Source organism: Juglans regia, chromosome 13 (assembly GCF_001411555.2).
Source record: "Juglans regia cultivar Chandler chromosome 13, Walnut 2.0, whole genome shotgun sequence".
In the NCBI taxonomy this organism is placed as follows: Eukaryota; Viridiplantae; Streptophyta; class Magnoliopsida; order Fagales; family Juglandaceae; genus Juglans; species Juglans regia.
This window is the reverse complement of record NC_049913.1, coordinates 34088092-34108927: the sequence shown is the minus strand read 5'-3', so window position 1 is coordinate 34108927 and position 20836 is coordinate 34088092. Positions and strand designations below refer to the sequence as shown.

The following is a 20836-nucleotide window of genomic DNA, read 5'->3' as shown; positions in this document are numbered from 1 at the left end:
TCTTTGTATTTAGGAGGTTTATAGAACCCCCAAGGGGTTTTTCATTTGGTTTGTACCTGGATGCACTCCAAGTGCTCGGTAAAATGCATCAATGAAGTTTGATTTCTTATTTTCATCATGCATTGATACTGCATTATCCCCATGGTCATGTTTGTCTATTCTAGTGTTGGGATAGTGTTTGGCATTGAGACTTGGGACCTCCATTGGGTTTAAAACCCAATCTTGGCTTGGTTGAGTTTGAAGTGCTCAAAAATGCAAAATGGGTTGTTATATTGTGTTAGTGGGCATGTGCATTGTGCATTATGCATTTTGACATAGTTTTAGCAACATTGCATAAGTTCGGCTTGGTTCACAATTAGGCATGTGCATTCATCAAGCATTGGGCATTTCACATTACCTTTAGCCTTGTCTAACGGTCATTGATTTTGTCCAGCTTCTATCATGTCTCGAAGGGTTCGTTCACGCCAAAATCCTCCAGCCCCCGCTCAAGCACATTTTCGCAATCCTCGTGCAAGAGAACTCTACACTCAAAATTTTTCCACCCATTCTCTTATTGTTGAGCGGGAAGTTCTCCTTGGTGAGCTTTCTGAGACTGTCATTCCTCGCATTTTTGAGTCTCGCCAGTGGCTCGCTTTGACCACTGGTCATCCCACTCCTTCTGTGGAGTTGGTTAAGGAGTTTTACTCCAATATTGATGCCATCGCTGATGATGGCTCTTTTGAAGTCAGTCTCCGGAACATTGTTTTCCGGGTGACTCCGGGCATGGTTGCGGACTTGCTACATGCCCCGCGAGTGGCAAACCCCACATATCCATATACACGGACTTCTCCTCCAAGTCCGACTGTCATTGTTGAATGTTTAATCGGTCCATTTTCGAGTTGGGATGGTAAGTCACCCATTCTCACCTCTCGTTTTTCACCCGAGTTTCTCATTCTCAGTAGGATAGTCCTTACAAACCTTTATCCTACTGGTCATCAGAGTGATGTCGGTCCTGACCGCGCCACTCTTTTGTATGCATTGATAAATGATGTCTCCGTTGATCTGGGGAGTCATCTGTGTCGGGTTATGCTTGAGGCGTTTAATTCCCCGAAATTACGGACTGGCTTGCCTCTTGCCTGCCTCATTACTAGGTTAGCCCTCTCTCAGACTGTTATGCTTCGTCCCAATGAGCCTAGAGTTCCTCTTAAGGCTCCCATTGGGCGTAGGACCATGCAGTTGAGTCGTGCTCACATTACCCCTCACCCACTGGATGTTGAGCATCCTCCTGCATCCTCCTCTCAGCCATCCACATCTCATCCTTTCACTTCTCAGCCATCTAGTTCACAGCCTCAGGGCCCGGCACCATTCATACCGACAACGGGATCAGTTGATCCCAGCCTTCAGCAGGTTCTTGAGTACCTTGCCCGGCTTGAAGCTCGGTTTGAAGCCCGATTTGATCATCTTGATGCCAAAGTTGAAAGCTTTCAGCAGCTTGTGACTAAACGCTTCAACGACATTGAGGAGCGGCTTGATGAAGAAGATGGCAGTCAATCTGATGGGGACAGTTGACACCCTTGGCGTTTGTGACAAAAAGGGGGAGTATAGATTAAGGGGGAGTAGTATAGAGATTTAGGGGGAGTAGCAAGAAAGCTTTTGGGGCAGCTTTTGTTTTGTTTTGTTTTGTGGGGGAGCAGCTATTTTTATTTGTATCACATGCTGCTCATGCTACCATTGTTTGTCTAAATTGAAAACAATGTATGTTTTAATTCTTAATGAAAAGTCTTTTCTGAGAACTGTGCTACAAGTGTTTATGCTTATGAGATTATTTCTTGCATATTGTTATTGGTACGTTTAACTGTTTGTTAAGTTTGCAGAAATATCTCAATGTGCTCAAGACTTTTTGCCTGAATAATGGGAATCCTGATTTGGGTGTGTTAGGATTAAGTCATATGTATAGGTTATAGGTTTTGTCACAGAAATGCCAAAGGGGGAGATTGTTGAGGGAAAAATGTGTTAATTGGCATATTCTTGTGAAAACCTATGTAAAGTTGAGTTGTAACAAGTGTTGATGCATTGGTACATGAAAAATATTGAAGTCTGCTCAACATGGCTCGACTGGCGCTCGACTGGCGCTCGAGCGGAACCTTCCAGAGAGGTTCGCTCGATGGGCGCTCGACATGGCGCTCAAGCGGAACCCAGACAGAGTGGTTCGCTCGAGGTGAGCTTGACGTGGCGCTCGAGCTGCACCCATCCAGAGTGGTTCGCTCCATGTGCGCTCGACGAAGCGCTCGAGCGGAACCCAGACAGAGTGGTTCGCTCGAGGTGAGCTTGACGTGGCGCTCGAGCAGAACTCATCCAGAGTGGTTCGCTCAATGTGCGCTCGACGTGGCGCTCGAGCGGAACCCATCCAGAGTGGTTCGCTCGATGTGTGCTCGTTGTTGCGCGCAAGCAGAACTCATCCAGAGACACTCGCTCGACCTTCGCTCGACATCTCGCTCGAGCGGTTTCAGAAGATAACGTGCGCTCGACCTTCGCTCGACACCTCGCTCGAGCCAATGTTCAAAGACAACCTAAAATTCATGTTTTGGGCGCCGTGACTTGCTGGGACTATAAATAGAACAGATCATTTCTGTTCTGTGGTGTGAAAAAACAGAGCAAAACCTTAAGTGTTTCAAGAGCCAAAGAGAGAAACCTATTCCTCACCTTGTGAATCTCTTTTGGACAAACACAAATCCACCACACCACTCTCAAGATCAAATCTCATTCGAAGTCCATTGAAGTGGACGTTTTGTTGGCCGGAAGGTTTCCGGAGCTGCTGTTGATGCAGAGATCGAGAGGTTCTCGTGGAAAGCTATAGAAGGTCGGAGTTCCGACACTACATGCGTGTAGAGATCGAGTGGGTCACTCGTGATGTTGCAAGCCAAGTTTAGGAACTACAAAGGTTTTGTGAGTGTCTCTAAATTGGTTGTAATGAACTTTTTCTATAGTGAATTTTAGGTGGTGGCTTACACCCGGAGTGGTTTTAGAATTTGAAGACATTCTTCAAATGAGTTTCCACTTCGTGACCAAATCCTTGTGTTGATTATTTGCATGATTTGTGTCATCTTTTATTTGCTTCTTGCCATTAAATTTTATTAGTCCACATAATTTGAACTGCACCTATTCACCCCCCTCTAGGTGTTGTATGGGATAAAACCACTGCTTTTTCACTACCATTATTCAACCATCCATAATTGAAAGTCACATTACATATATAAACAATTGGATGCATGCTTAATATATATATATATATATATATATATATATATATATACACGTACATGCATGATGCATCATAGGCTTATGATCAGATGTCAGCCTCCAATTACATGGTAGATCTGCATCTGGCCTATGACACCCTAATATTTTCCTCTCTTCCATCTTGATTTCTAAATTGACTAATTTTCTTGTTTGTTTTCTATTTCGTTAAATTATTTTTAAAATGAATAAATTTCTAAATTGACTAGTTTTCTGTTTTATATTAATTAAATATAATGACTTCAGATAGAAATTTCAACAAACTAATTTTCATGTAGTTGATCATTCAAAACAAAGTTTTTCTCCATGTGAATGCTCGATCGGCAAGGACGATTCCCATAGCTCCATAGGAACTCCTTCTACTATCACTTTGAGTCTAAAAGCTCTATCAATCTCTTCACGGCTTTTAAACACCCTGCCTTGCCCATCCATAACCTGTTTTATGTTGTTTTTCATTCTTCTCTGATTTGCACATGCATGAAAGGACTTGGTGTTTCTGTCCCCCAATGCATTCCTTTTAGCTCTTTGTTTCTACTTCACATCTTCCTTTTCAAGCATGACCCCAATATCCCTTTGCATTATTTTGATCTCTACAATTATAACTACTCTCTTCATCTTGTAACTTTTTTAGAATCTTAATCTTTCGATTTATTTCTTTCACTTTATTCATACTAATATGATCACTCCATCTGGTGAGAGCTCCTTTGCACTTCTCCAACGGATTTTGAATGTTTTGAGCTAACTCTCCCCTTTCCACATAACTATGACAGGCCCCTTCAATTATGTCTTTACAATCCTCCTCTTTAGCCCAACTAGCTTCATACCTGAACACTCCCCTCCATGCTTTCCTTCCATCCTTATTCATGATCAACATGATTGGCCTATGATCTAAACTTCTTCCAATCAGTACTTCCACCCAATACACTCTGAACATTGGTGACCAACATGGGTTAGCCACTACTCTGTCCCAGCCTTTCTTTCGTGAAAGTTTCATCTTCATGTTTGTTACTCCATGTGTATTTATTCTCTCTCCACCCTAAGTCTGAAAGTTTCCCCTTCTCAAGTACTGATCTAAAGCTCTCCATTTGTTTTTCATGTCTCAACTTGCAACCCACCTTCTCATCATGAGCTAGGATTTCATTAAAATCCCCTATCACACACCACCATTGATTGCCTCTTGGCCTTAGTGATAAAAGCAAATCCCAAGCTTCTGCCCTTTTACTAGTTTCAGGCTGACCATAGAAACCTATTAGCAACCACCTTTCATTCCCTTCTCCCTCTGTGATCTAAGCACTTATGTGCCTTTGAGTGTAATTCAGAACTTCAACTTGAGCCCAACTATTCCGGAATAGTGATAATCCACCCCTTTTCCCAGCATCCTTCATAATTGAGCGTCTTCTTCAATCTAATACACTTCTCAACTCTTAATTTAATCTCCATTAAAAAGATTCAATTGGGTTTCTTCTCCTCCACCATATGGTAGAGGTCTTGAACTGTCTGAGGGTTCCCAAGCCCTCAGCAGTTTCAACTCAATGTTTTCATTGGAGATGGCGGGGATGTTGATCCACCACCACCAATACTTGATGTAAACCTTCCAAACTCTCATAACTGCTCGACCTACCTTTTTTATACTTCAAACTCTCTGCCTCTTCATCCTCCTCCTCAACTTTTATTCTTTTTCGAGTGATACAACCACCAGATTTGTCTGTACCATTCCCCTTATCTATAGCTCTTCCCTTCCATTCACCATTGGCCTGAGTCCTTTTTATTTTACTCCCCTTAACAGTTGAACCTGGGACTTCCATTAACTTCTCTATCTCAATAGGCATAATTTCCTTACTTCATGCCACTTCCCCTTCTTCTTTCCTTCCTCTCTTTAACTCTATTAATTTTTCTTTTTCTTCCACAATACCTGATTGCTTACAAATCATAAATGGCTTTTCAACACTCCTGCCTGTCCCATTACTACTCTCATCCAAACCCCCATCTTCAATGTCAACCTGCACCAAATCATTAAGCACCTCTTCAATGTTTTTCTCTCTCACCCTTTTTACTACCCTCTGTTACTACCTCAGCTTGAGATACCCACCTCCCTTTTCTATATTTGTAGGGTAACTATCTACATCCCTATTTGTATCTGTAGAGCCCTTTTTTTCCTTCATTCTAGTGCCTATTTTTGAATCAAACCTGAGTCACATCTCATACTCAACATTCAATTCCATTTTCCCTTCACATCCTTTGAAACCATGAGTTAAACAGTCAAAGAAAAAACATAGCCTAGCCAGCTTCCCGTACCTTAAAGGAATCTAGAGCTTTTCACCTTTCATAGTAATGGTTTTGCCTCTGGCCAGTGGTTTAGTTAGATCCATATTAATAAGGACCCTTAGATATTTTTCCCATCACTACCATCCTCCTTCACATCTATCTCCTCTACCATGCCTCTTGTCTTCCCTATCTACTTTCCATGCTCTTCATTCATACATGCAAGAGGCATGTTGTGCATCTGAACCCAAAATCGTTCCTGACCAAACCTTAACTTCTATGGTGGTGTATATTTGTTGAATAGTTTTAAAGCAATCAAGTGTGAGTCAATAGCCATGGCCTCCCACTCCATACATGTTGCTTATCAGCTTGATTAGCAAAGGTTATTGTGAAAACATTCATACCAAGTTCTAAAAGTTTCGTTGGCTTACTTACCCTCTATTCTTTCATCATTGTTGACTCTATCACTTCCTTGCTGATACTCCTTTCCATGCAAGCCTTCCGTACTAGACTACACTCACATTTATATAGGATTTCTTCCATAACTCTCTCGTCGATTGCTATGGCCATATTCTCCTCCTCTGTTAGGCAAAGCCTCCCCCATTTCTATTCTATTTCATTCATCTCCTTCACTTTGCTAAGCACCTTCTTATTTCGCCTTCTTTTGTGCTATCCAAATAAAAAAAATTCTGGTGGGAATGTTACCCACAGAATCCTTGTCCTCTGTGTCTGTTGCTGGATAGCTCACTCTCCAGATTTTACCCATTGTAGAGGCTATCACCCTTTCCATGCACACCCTCCCAATTAAGCTTTTGTCACCTTTCCCTCTTGCTGCACTTCCCACTTTCTCTTCCTCCGTTAGACATAGGTTTCCACATAACTCCTCTAGATCCTCCATACCCTCCTCCCACCTTCCATGGTGTCTCAACCGCTTGTCCTTCTCGAAGGCTCAAGAGTTTTCTTCACCACCTTTGTTTTCGAGGAAAAAAATAGAGGAGACTGACATTGTGGAATCATAGTATGGTAGAGTACTTAAAATATTTACAGGAAGCTAGCATTGAGTATGTTAACCAAATGGGTAATGAAGTTGCACACACATTAGCTAGATATGCATGGAATGTTTTTTATGTTCAAATGTGGCGGGGAAATGACCCTGATTTTGTTGATCATGCTCTTTGGTTTGATCAAGTTACTATGTAATTTGCTTTAGGTTTTGTGAGATCCCTAATTTTGATCCTTTATTACTACTATTGTTCAGTTATTATTGGGACTTTTATCTCAATTTATTATTATTATTATTTTGGTTTTTATTACTTTATTTTCTTAATTGCTAAGGTTATGATATATTTTATTTTTAATGTGTCTTTTGTTTATTTTATTTTGGTATTTCCGGATTGGGCTTTGGTGTTTAGGTGTATTTTTTTTTCTGTTGGGTCGAATTTGAGGTGTGAAAAAGGGGCCCAGCCTCTGTGTGTGAGGGAGCTCAGCCCTATCCTCCTTAAACGGTGTCGTTTTGGGTTGTAGAAGAAAACTAAAGCCTTCTTCTTTCTCCCTTCAACCCAGCGCTTGTCACGTTGCCACCCATCCTCACCGCCGACCAGCAACGAGCTCCCCTATCCTTTGGCGAGCACCTCCACCAAACTCAACCTCGCAGCCTCTCTCCCTCTAGTCATGCATGCAGCCCCCCCCCCCTAACCCTATTCTCTCCTTCGACAGCCCAGCCCTTAATGTCGTTGCAACCCATGCCGCCGGGCACCAGCAACCTCCCCTCACAATGATGACCAGCCCACTAGACCCAGCCTACGACACTCGAAATGATTTTCCTTCTCTCACAGGTTCACTTTCCTCAACCTAGCACCACCGTACGCCACCTCCCATGCCACCACACCAAGCCCCTCACGCCGACGACCCTCCCTTCTACCAAACCCAGCCATTTATCTCTCAGATCTACCCCTCACACAACTCTCTCTCTCTCTCTTGGGGTTTTCCCACATCGTGGACAAGATTTGCCGCCTACAACCATGCGTCGCCGCCCACATGCACGTCAGACCTCCACCCTTTGGCCATGCCTTCCTCCACTAGCCACCACCTAGCCCAACCAAGCATCCCTCTCCCTTTCCCTAGTACGAAGCCCATAGCCTAGCCCCTTGAAACCCACGGTGCCATTGTGCTCCACCATGCCCCGCCATTGCAACCTTGTCCTCCACCCACTGGCATTTAGATCTGTAGTCCCTTTTACAGAAACTCACATTTGGCCATTGTTCTGGCATTGCGCCTCCACTTTTGGCGACACCTCGGTGAGCGATCTGTCTGCTTCTCTTTATTTAGTAATATGTTGCGTGTTTATTTAGCTTATGCTTTGGTGTCCATCCGCATAGCGACTTGCGCCCTTGTCATAACATGGAACCCATTGACCTACATACACGCGATCTTCCAGAAATTGCTTGATTGCATTGTAAGTAATCTTCCAATGCGACCCTTGAGTTTAGAATAATATTTTTACCACTAACACATTTATGCAGTCTGGTTGTGTTGAACTGGGCCTTCGGCCCAGTGGAGCTTTGGGAATTAAATTGTAGTTGGGATGAAATTGGGCCTTGGGCCGGAAATGGAGATTGAGATTACGCGTGTAGTTGGTTTGTGAAACTGTGAACTTGTGATTATAGTGATATTGTATGTTGTTGTGTTGTTTGATGAGCATTCTGCCATGTCATCCAATATCTGTTTGTCATGCATCTGCATATTTACCTTTATTAAAATCTGTCCTGACTATTTAGCTATGCTATGTTCTGCTATATATGTCATGTGACATGAAAAATAGGTTTTCATGTCTTAGTAATATTTTTTGTGGGTGCGTGTCTATCACGACCCTAAGCCGAGATGGGGCATTATCTCAGTGGAGTTCCTCTGGTCACTCGGGAGCGTAATAAACTGATGTGACGTCCTCTGAGTTGTCGCCAGGCTACAACGAGACGGTAACGCTCTCATGCCGACTCTGTGGTCTGTGGCCCCTAACTGGTGTGGGCTAGAGGATGTTTGGTCATGGTACACGCTGGGCTCTTAGCTGGGCATCACTCGTTATATAGTCATACTCATGGTTGATACCCGTGATGTAGCAAAGAAAGCCAGGATATACGGATGGTCCCTAAGGGAGACCATGGTGTACACTAAAATAAATGGTTATGGTTGGGCCAAAATGGAATTTTTGGCATGCGTGGCTAAAATGTGTCTTTTTGGGAAAAAGGTGGATTTGTTTTTGTATGTTTTACTGTGTGGCTGTGGACGTGTTGGTTATATTAATATGTTTTAATCTCTTGGATGTTACTTGGTTGCTTACTTGCAGAGATTTCATAATCTCATTATGGTGTTTCTACCTACAGTTTCATTTTATAGAATCGTAGTCTTTGATGCAGAGGAAGAGTTTGAGTCAAAAGGACCGGCTCCGTCGGAGTAGCGATTGTTAGAGTTTGCTTCTCCCATTTTTGTCATAGGATTTAGTACCGCTTTATGTTTTCAATTGGATGATTGTATTAACCTCGTGGAGGATATAATTTTCGGGTTGTAAGGTTTAAAATTTTTTGGTACTTAGTATGAATGTCTCTGTCATTTATTTCGATACGATTATTATATTGCACACACTCTGAGTACTTGTCCTTGGGGTGAGTGATCCGTGTGGTCATAATCTCGGTAACATGACTTCCACTAAATCACAAGTGGGGTCGAGGGCACCACAGGTTTGAATGAAATTCTGTTTACAAAAAAAAAAAAAAATTATACCTTCTGATCATTTAGTATTAACGTATATAATAGTATTTTATACATTTCAAATGTCTCCTCTGATAAACTGCTAGTCTGATCAGAGATAATTAATTACTTATTAATACTTCTCATTGAGTAGGAACTTAACATTCTTGTGCTTTGTTTACGAGATTTTTCTAGTTTCTATTCTTAAGCTTTTCATATATATTTAGTTTAGATTATATTATTAATTTAATATTTGAGAAAAGAAACCCTATAAATGGACGTTTATATCAAAATAAAAAGTCTTGCTTAATTGGATAAGAATAGGACGTGATCGAAACTAGTGATCCGGATGCATGCATTGGTACTGGTCGAAACTTAATTAGGCCAGATATGGCCGAGTCATTATATATATATATATATATATATATATATATATATATTAATGGCATTAAGTAAGTAATATGAAAGTTCGTATAGAACAAAAATATAACCATCATCATTTCTTTTTCAATCCAGACGTATCAAGCAAGTTCGTATAGATTTTTGTTGACAAAGTTGTGATCTCTTTGTTTTCGTAGCTTTCGAGCTAAAATCAATTGGAATTGGATTTTTCTGACCTTTTACACTACCTGCAGCTTTTTTCATCCCCTTCTACCCGTGGTTTGTATTGGCGTGGGCTTTTAGGAAGTTGCTAGGGTGCTCCATGTGACCAGCTATTCTACTCATCATCATCTTTATATCACACATCAATTGCTTGAATTCATCAATTCCTATTACTCGTTAGATCACATGATGTGGGATACGTGTTCTTTATATATCCTAGCCATTATGATATACGTATTTTACATTTAGCAAGTTCCATTCCAACATGCAATAATTAATATAAGAGTACTTTATATAAAGATTAACATATGATCATTGAGTAATACTACTCATCATCCTCTTTCTCATCATTCTTCCATCATCTCATGATGTTATATTAGATAATTGGTTCACAAGTAAAATATAATAAATAGTATTTAATCATCTAATGTCACATCATAAAATGATGGGAGGATGATGAGAAAGAAAATGATGAATAGATTTGCTGATGATCATTATTGCTGCCTAAAATTAGCATCTACTTGCCAAGATCTAGAATAAACATATATAAGAGTTAATTTCTACCATCTAATTGGTGGCTGACATCTGATCATCATAAGCCAGCTGCCTCCACTTCAATCATATTCCACAATTGAAAAGTCATATTACTTTGATCTATTCTCCAAGATGTGTTGGTGTCATCACAAACTAAATTATTACTCTTAATAAAATTTAGTTGTACTTATTGTATCGTCAAAATAAAATAATTAAGTGATAGCAACCCGCCAAGCATATTAATAGGAAGACATTAGCGAGGAGGATAAATTCAAATAGCAACAATAAAAGTCGAGCTTGCAAAAGTAGACTATTAGCGAGGAAAAATTACTTATTTTGTTGCCATTCACCGATTGAGACAATTTCGATAACTAATGTCGAAAAATCGTTGCAATTAATTTTTCTCAACAAAAAAATTGGCTAATACTATTGTAATTTCATAGTGTGCTGTATGAAATTAGTATTTAAATTTAATTTGTTCTACCATGAACACATGACCTTGACTACCGCATATGCGTAGTGGTCACCAACTAAATTACTTGTTAATTTCATGAGTTATTATACAAATGGGATATAAAATCTTCCAATGTAATTAATTATATACATATATCTATGAAATTAACATAAAATTAGAATTTCAAGGTACTGTTAATCATTCAATTAACGATCGGATTTTTGAGTACCTAAATAATAATAATAAAAAGTGAGAAAGCACCATTAATTGTTATAATTTATTAAGCTTAAACATTCTTGCATGCCTTGGATCATTAAATTATAGCCAGTAATTAGTGAATCTAAATATAATTGTGCTTATTTTAAACACTGTAAATATCCCTTTTTTTTAATTTATTGACCTTACTTCTTTTTTCACTGGAGTCCACATGGATCGCGTACGGCTCGTGCAGGCCCGGCCCTTCTGTGCAACCAATAAGTTTAGGTAAGTGTTGGACAAGTGAATTGAGATAAAAATTTAAAATTAAATAAAATATTATTATTATTTTAAAATTTTAAAAAGTTTAATTTTTATTATATTTTATAAAAAAATTTGAAAAGATGAGATTCCTTTTCTAGAATACACTTTTATAAAAATTAGTTTGTCCCCCTACCCCCACCCCAAAAGTAATTAGAAATTCTAGTTCCACCTCCTAGCCAGCCTCCATCCTTTTAAAAGGCTAGCATGTACAAGAAGTCTTACAAGAGACTAAACAACTCGAATCCCTTAATTCTCTGAACAGAGGGAGCAATGGCTTTCCGTAGGATGCTCTTGTACGTGGCATGTATTGTTCTGATGTTATCGAAAATGGCAGCAGCAGCTTCATTAGCCAAGCCAAACTGCCAGCACCCGCGATGTGGAGATGTTGAGATCCCTTATCGATGAATTATCGAACGAATTCTCTATCTGAAATTCATTCGAATCAATTGTCGATCGTACCTCAAATGAATTCAACGCTAAAATTTTGCTCAAGCGACAGTAGAGCAAACAATCTGTCTGCACTATTCCAACTTACAAAACAAACCAAGCTCCATAACCCAAGAATCAATTTAGAAATGCAAATCATAGATAAGTAAGAAAGTTAGGGTGAATGAATTATAAATGTTTAAAGAGATATATATATATATATATTAATTTGTTAATTATGAAAACTTTGATACTCGTAGACCAACATGAAGTCTTAGTAATACTCATTTAGTCGGTGACAAATAGGAGAGGGCAGCGAGGCCTTCCTTCTTTTATAATATTTACTTTACTAATATTATAGTATAGTAATTATAATATTAGTATAGTAATATTATAATTTAGGGTGGTTTTGACCTACCTAGGCCCCCACGTACCATGTGTTTCTGTCGCCTACTAAATTAGTATTAATTCTATTAATGATTTTATACCTTTTGATCATTGAGTAGGAACGTGTATAAATATACGAATAAATATAAATAGAAGTTATTATTGGGAGCATCTATTTTACAAACATGATGTGGCATTATCCAGACCACATATTTCTCCAAATGAGTGTTGGGAACAATCAATTAGAAGTAGCCACGCAGTAAGTGCAAAGTATGCACTGCTATAGTGGTTTCTCTCTAACATTACTCTAAATATATATATATATATATAATAGTATTTCTCACAATTCAAATGTCTCCTGTGATAAACTGTTAGTCTGATTAGAGATAATTAATTACTTATTAATAGTAGGAACGTAACATTCATGTGCTTTGTTTTTGAGATTTTTCTAGTTTCTATTCTTAAGCTTTTCATATTTAGTTTAGATTATATTAGAAATATTTAATATATATTTGAGAAAAGAAACCCTATAAATGGACGTTTATATTAAAATAAAAAGTCTTGCTTAATTGGACAAGAAATATAGGACGTGATCGACAGTGATCCGGATGCATGCATTGGTGATCGAAACTTAAGTAATATGAAAGGTTGTGAGTCGTCACATAAAAACAAAAATATATAACCATCATCATTTTTTTTTTTTGTCTCTCTTGTTTCCTCAAGTCCAATGATTTTGTTTGTTTATTAGGTTTCTGGTTTCATTTGTTATAGATATGTTGTTGTTGGAGTACTTTTTGGGGGTTTCTATGTTGAGGGATTTGTTATAAATCTCGTTGTTGTTGGAGGATTTGTTGGGGGCTTTCTGAGTTTTCATTTGTTGTCTTCGATACATTTTTTCATGTCCATAGATCTCGTGTTTGGTCGATGAAAGTTTTAAAAAATAATAGAACTTATTGACTGAATGATCTAAAAATGTATAAGCTTAATCTATCATGAAACTTGCTTTTCTTGGTTGGGTTGTGAATTTTCATATGTAGAAAATTGGAACAAAAAAGGTCTCTGTCGATGAAGAAGAAAGACCAGTATTTTTTATTTTTATTTTAAGACGAGGTCGGGTCATACGGGTTCGACCCGATATTGTTTTGATGGGTCGGTTCGAATCGAATTGCCACCTTGAATAGTGTTGTTTGGGTCGGGTCGGGAAAGACCCGATTTTGTTTACAAAGTTGTGATCATTTCTTTGTTTTCCTAGCTTTCGAGCTAAAATCAAATCGAATAGACCTTTTACTAGTCTGCAGCTTTTTTCATCCACTTCTTCCCCGTACGTGGTTTGTATTGGTGTGGGCTTTTAGCAAGTTGCTAGGAAGATGACATTAGCGAGGACTACAAATTCAAATAGCAACAATAAAATTCCAGCTTGCAAAAATAGACTATTTGTGTTAGGGTCTCACAAGGCGATGGGGTAAGGGGCGGCGAGGAGCGGACACAGAGATGGAACTGAAGTATCGAAGGAAGTAGATGGAACTGAAGTGAAGAGTTAGGGATTTAAGTGAGAACTCGCAACGCAGTGTTTAGGAAAGAAAGATGAAGCTCACCGTTTCAAGGGATGACCATCACGACGTCGTATGAAGATGGGGAAAGTAGTGAAGGGCTATCTCGCAGGCGACTTGCCGTTCGAAGTCCATTAAGTCTTAGTATTGTCGTATTAGTCTATTTTTGCATTCTGTTTTACTTTCTGTTTACTTTACACGTGTTGCAATTTCCTTTGTCATGTTTGTTATTCCTGCAAAGATATGTAATGGAACGAACGTCTGAAAAATCATTGTTAAGAAACATCTAGAATTTGGAGGTTAAGGGCCCTCGAAGAACCCTTTGGCAATCTGAATTCCTCAGTTGCTTTTATCAAATAGTTATCTTGCTTAAGTGTTGAATTCATTTACATCACCTTCTCTATTTGGAAATTCCACAATCCAACCCAGAAAACTGCCTACAATCACTCATAAACTCAGAGAATCCTTACAATTTGCAAGGAAAAAATATTTCGTTGTCATTCACTGATATATCGAGACAATTTTGATGGCTGACTAACGATGAAAAATCGTTGCAATTGATTTAATTATTTTTATCACCAAAAAATTGGCTAATACATACTATAGTAATTTCATAATACTGTGCGATATGAAATTAGTATTTAAATTTAATTTGGCCTACCAAGAGCACGTGACTTTGACTACTACGTATGCATTGTGTCCACATCGATCGCGTACGGCTCGTGCAGGCCCGGCCCTTCTGTGCAGCCAATAAGTTTTAGGCGAGTGTTGGACCTAGACCGTGAGATAAAAATTTAAAATTATATTTTTTAATATTATTATTATTTTAAAATTTTAAAAATTTTATTTTTTTATTATATTTTATGTAAGATAAAATTTAAAATTATATAAAATTATATTTTTTAATATTATTATTATTTTAAAATTTTAAAATATTTTTTTTTATTATATTTTACGTAAAAATTTGTAATAATTATATGAGATAAGATGAGATAAATTTAAAATCTTCTTATATCCAAGCTGAGCGTTAATGCAATTTTTATTACATTTTGAAAATTATTTTAAATCTATTTCTTTCTTTATATTTGTTATTTATTTAAAATCTAAAAGAGTTGGTGTGATATGGATATTTATCAGTCAAATTACTTACTAAAATATTAGACCTGGCTAATTGCTTGAGTTCATCCATTCCTATTACTCGTTAGATCACACGGATAATCCAAATTAAACTCTACTCATTCAACAGGGAGTACAATAATAGATCAGTTAGAAAGATTAACATATCATGAAAATAAATCATACCTGGTAATATTTTTAAATATAATTGTGTCTTGTGGGCCTTCAGCCTCCATGAAAAAAACAAAAAAAAAAAAACCTAGAAGTACTTGAAGTTTTCTAGATTCCTTTTCTTGAATACACTTTTATAAAAATTCCTTCGTCCCCCTACCCCCACCCCCAAACTAATTAGAAATTCTAGTTCCACTTCCTAGCTTGCAGCCTCCATCCCTTTAAAAGACTAGCATGCACAAGAAGTCTTACAAGACACAAAACAACTCGAATCCCTTAATTCTCTGAACAGAGGGAGCAATGGCTTTCCGTAGGATGCTCTTGTACGTGGCATGTGTTGTGATGTTATCGAAAATGGCAGCAGCAGCAGTAGCAGCTTCATTAGCCAAGCCAAACTGCCAGCCCCGTTGTGGAGATGTTGACATCCCTTTTCCATTTGGCACAACGGAAAATTGCTACCTTAATAATGATTATTTTATCAGTTGTAGCAATTCCAAACCACTGTGGGGAAATATTGAAGTCACCAACATTTCCATCGACATAGGCGAGCTAGAAATCTCTATTTTGATAGCCTATCAATGTTACCAAGACTCGAGTGGTGTGCCTGTGCGTGTAAGCACGCCCTTTCTCACTTCCCCCACTTCCACAATTTCCAACACCAAAAACAAGTTCGTCGCTGTCGGCTGTGACACTTACGCCTACCTCAATGCTTACCGGAACAATGAAGCCTTCTCCATTGGCTGCATGTCTATATGTCGAAGTCTTAAAAATGTCGTCGACGAATCTTGCTCTGGAATTGGGTGTTGCCAGGTTGAGATTCCGAAAGGATTGAAGAACTTTACTTTGGAAGCTGATAGCTATCACGATCACAAAAATGTCTCTAAATTCAATCCATGCAGCTCTGCTTTTGTGGCTAAACAAGACAAGTTCAAATTCTCCTCTGACTATCTTCAACGCCTGCGACACGTTAATGAGACTGGTCCAGTGGTTCTTGATTGGGCAATCGGTAATGAAAAATGTATAACTGCTCGGAGCAAGCCGGATTACGTTTGTGGACGGAACAGCGCATGCTATGATCCCCAAAACATTGATGGGTACCTTTGCAAGTGCAATAAAGGTTATGAAGGAAACCCATATACCTCCATCAAGATTGTCAAGGTACGTACTCATCTGATAAAAGCTTCTCATAAATTTTGAGGAGAGAAGTTTCATATATATAGAATAAAAAAATATAGAAACTTTGCTTGAATTTCAATTCTGTGTACTGTTCGTCTTGATTATGTGAAAAAAAAGACTGCCCTCAATCTTAGTCGTCGAATCATGTATTAATACAAAATGATTCTTTATTAATGAAAAATTATATAGAATGATATAAGAGTTAATATATAAATAGTGAAAAAACCATAGAAACCATATAAGAGTTTAACAAGACAAATAAATTAGGAGGCAATTCAATAATATTATTAGAATAGAAAGAATTAATGCTTCAGAAATTATACGTACGGGTAATATTTAGATATATTAAAATAATAATTCAAGTCAATTGTTTAATTTATTTGTTGGGCATGAATTCATATTGCATGTGTTTCAGATATTGATGAGTGCCAAGTTCAGAAACCAGCTTGCAATGCTACTGCGAAATGCACCAACACTGAAGGAAATTTCACATGTACTTGTCCCGACGGATACGATGGCGATGGAAATATTAACGGAACAGGTTGCAGTCGGCCTAAAGCCCGCGGCAGCCGTGCCAAGAAAATTATTATTGCACTAATTGGTACGTATCAATTATATTTATACGTGACCTTTAACTCTTTATAAATTTCTTGAATTAATCTCTCATATAACAATTCCTAGGCCATATATTCACAGTGGCACTATTAATAATTGTTTCTAGTACTTATCCAATACTTATCATATATATATCTTAGTATTAATTATTATATTTGATGATATATAAAAGTGATGAAAAATGCTAAATCTATTTAAGAAAAATTTATAAAAAAAACTTATTCACATGTCAGTTATTGATACGTTAAAAATCATAAAATTTAAAATTTAAAATTTGAATTTTAAAATAAAACTAATAAATGACTCTTATAAATAAAAATATAAATAAAATTATAAGTATATATAACACTACTTTAAAAATGATTATGATATTCTCTATGGTTGATATCATGATAAGATGACAATGGTTGAGATTTACTCTTACATGAACAGAGAGATTCGTGACCCTGCAATTATTTCATGATATATAAAATTGATTATGATATTATCTATGGTTGATATCATGATAAGATGTCAATGGTTGAGATTTACTCTTACATGAACAGGGAGATTCGAGACCCCGTAGTACGTCTCTGTCATGGTTTATCTATTAATTTATATTGTTCTGTCAATTTTGGAATATTCTCTATACCTTCGCAGAAGTGTTTTATTATTGATCATTTTTATACATCATATATCATATTTATATTTATTTATTTTTTATTTTTTAATTTTTAATTTTTTAATTTTAATTTTAATTTTATTATTCCTAAATTAATTGAATTATTTTATTCATCATTAATACACTATCTATTAATGCACCTGATATGAGGATAATGAGTGCAATTTTTCTTTCACAATTAATGTCTATTATTTTCAATTCAACAAATATATATTTGTGTGGGGAGTGAGGAAAAAACCATTTGCTTAATTTGCTAATGCATGATCAACAATATTAAATGTTTAAGGTATAATTAATTTGCTGATCGATGCAGGAAAAAACGCAACAAACAGTGTACGTGTCTCTACTTAGAAATTAAATAATAATAAAAGTCCATTTGAAATGTTACGGTTTTAAGAAATAGAAAAGTCTCAAAGTAACCATTTGCATTTAATGTTACTTGTTTTTTAAACAAAGTATCAACCATATTTGTACGCGCCAAATGTGTGTGTGTGTATATATATATATATATCTATATATATGGATGCATACACACACATGATATATATATATATATATATCTATATAGATATTAACTATGCTTTAACTCTTAAGTCTTGAATGAGCTATATATATATGGTACTTGCCAATTGCTATTAATTCGCAAATTTTTCAAACCGTACGTTGAAACAAAAATAGCATTTTGATCACAATGCATGTTTGAACATGTCAGCTATCAGCATCGGCCTCTCAACATTGTTTGTGGTAGGTTCTTCAGTACATTGTGGACTGAAGAGAAAAAGACTTCTCAAGCTGAAAGAGAAATTCTTCCAACAAAATGGTGGCTTGTTGTTGCAACAAAAACTCTCGAATGATAGAACTTCCATGGAGACGGCCAAAATCTTTAGTGCGGAAGAACTTGAAAAAGCTACAAACAATTACGATGAGAGTAGGGTACTTGGTCAAGGAAGCTATGGAACTGTTTATAGAGGAGTCTTACCAGATAATAAACTGGTCACCATTAAAAAATCAAAACTTTGTGATCAGAGCCAAATTGAGCAATTCATAAATGAGGCGATTGTGCTTATCCAAATTAACCATAGAAATATGGTTAAGCTATTAGGTTGTTATCTAGAAATAGAAGTGCCATTACTAGTTTATGAATTCATCACAAATATTGGAACTCTTTCAACCCACATTCATGATAAAGTCCTATCATCCTCACTATCATGGAGAAAGCGTTCCGAGATAGCAGCAGATATTGCAGGAGCACTTGCATACTTGCATTTTTCGACTTCCATGCCAATTATACACAGGGGTGTTAAACCTGCAAATATACTTTTGGATGATAACTATTCTGCAAAGGTGTCTGGCTTTGGAACTTCAAGATTGGTCCCACTTGATCAAACACAATTCACTACTTTGGTGAAGGGAACTTTGGGGTACTTAGACCCAGAATCCTTCCATAGTAGTCAACTTACAGAAAAAAGTGATGTCTACAGCTTTGGGGTTGTTGTGGCAGAGTTATTGACAGGTAAGAAAACACTTTCTTTTGATAGGCCTGAAAGTGAAAGAAGTTTGGCAGTAATCTTTAGTTCTGCAGTAAAAGAGGATCGCTTACATCAAATTCTTGAAGACCATATTGTAAGCGATAGTAATATTAATGAGATAAACGAAGTTGCTAAGTTGGTAAAGCAGTGCTTAAATTTAAAAGGAGAGGATAGGCCAAATATGAAGGAGGTGGCAATGGAGCTAGAGGGGTTGAGAAAGCATCAACGGCGAAAGTTTGATCTATACAAAAGATGCTGATCAATGCTGCGTCAGTACTCCACCAACACAGTACTCTTTCAGCAATAATGGTTGCTCTTCTACCAGCCCAACAATGGGGTATGAAAGTATGAGAAACCAAGACTTGAAACCATTAATATTGAACGATGGTAGATGATCTGGAAACCAAGTCAGTTGCTTATATATATATATATATATATATATATATATATATATATAGACACACACACACACGCTCTCTTTCATTTTCATGTCTAACATGTAATGTCTTCTTTCTACCTTCCCTTTTCTGTCATAAAGCGTCATTGCTATTAGATCATGTACCTAGCTCGCAATTAAATGTTTTAAATGATGTTGTAGTGTTGTCATTTTTCATTCTGTTTTTGTGATCTATAATATTAATTAAGAACACCTTCTTGACTGATTACGTTCACTCAAATAAAAGGCTTTCTCTCACTTTTTTTTTTCTTCCTCAACGTAAGCTAGAGATGTGATATGCATAAGTCACTTGTATACATAAGGGCATGTTTGGATTCTTCTACTATCTCTTAATTTTGTGAATAATAATAAAATGTTTTAAATGAAGATATTTTACTATGTTTTGAGGAATAAGAGAAAAAAAAATTGTATAAACATATTAGATATAAAGTTAAAAAATTGTTTGAATATAATTTTTAGTATTATATTTTTTTAAGTAAAGTTGTATTGATTTGTGTGTTTTGTATTGAAGTTGTAAAATTGTATTAATTTTTATGTTTGAATAATGCTTAAGTAATGCTTAAATGAAAATATTAAAAATTTAAAATTGAGAAGTGTTTTTCTCCAAGTGATGTTTGAGAATAAAATTATGATAAGTTTTGAAATTTTTAAGAATTTTGAGAATTCTCATAGTGTCTACACATATATACCGAGTCACCGATCTAGACCAAATAGTTAAAATTAATGTTTATCCACTTTTTTCTTTTTAAGAAAAAAAAAAGGAATTTCCTTGTTTTATTCGAAAGACCTAACATATGGCACATGAATATCATTAATAACAAAGCACCGAAGGATCAACTTTAGAAAGCCAGAACACAAACTGAAGCAAAGTGTTACAAATACTAGATCAAAATATACAGCGGAAGCGATATTACCTCATCGTAAATATCTAGGATCTAGTGCGGTTGTTCCACAAATTTTTCGTCATCGTCGTCGTTCATTCAGAATCTCCCATATCGATGGTGGAGTGTGCTAAGTGACAATACCAGAGCAACACCCACATATTCCACGGCCTAAATGCCGGAACTAGAGAGAATCATTTGAGAGAGATATTTCTTGTTTTTTGATGCAAGTATCATCCAAAGGGGAGAGGCCCCCTGAGTGTAACCCCCGGCAGGCCCTTAATGGCCAGTCATCAAGTCTCATGAAGTGGTTTAAGAACCACTTCATAACCGCCAAGAGAAGGTGAAAGGGTGCCCACTATGGGTGCCCCTTTCTTACATCTCCCACTCACACATTGTGAGCAAGACCCCAGGTCTGCATCCCTCAATATGTTCTCAATCTTATTCATACTGACAAATAGGTCATGCGACCATC

At 37.1% G+C, this 20836-nt stretch overlaps 1 protein-coding gene across 1 annotated transcript; it reads left to right on the top strand.

The window, feature by feature from the left end:
* The first annotated feature begins 15203 nt into the window (after positions 1-15203).
* On the top strand, positions 15204-19663 carry LOC109010812 (wall-associated receptor kinase 2-like). The gene is made up of 3 exons (XM_035684396.1): positions 15204-16204; positions 16634-16819; positions 18207-19663. The coding sequence occupies exons 1-3, from the start codon at positions 15343-15345 to the stop codon at positions 19280-19282; spliced, it is 2124 nt and encodes a 707-aa protein (XP_035540289.1). The 5' UTR covers positions 15204-15342; the 3' UTR covers positions 19283-19663.
* Positions 19664-20836: the final 1173 nt, after the last annotated feature.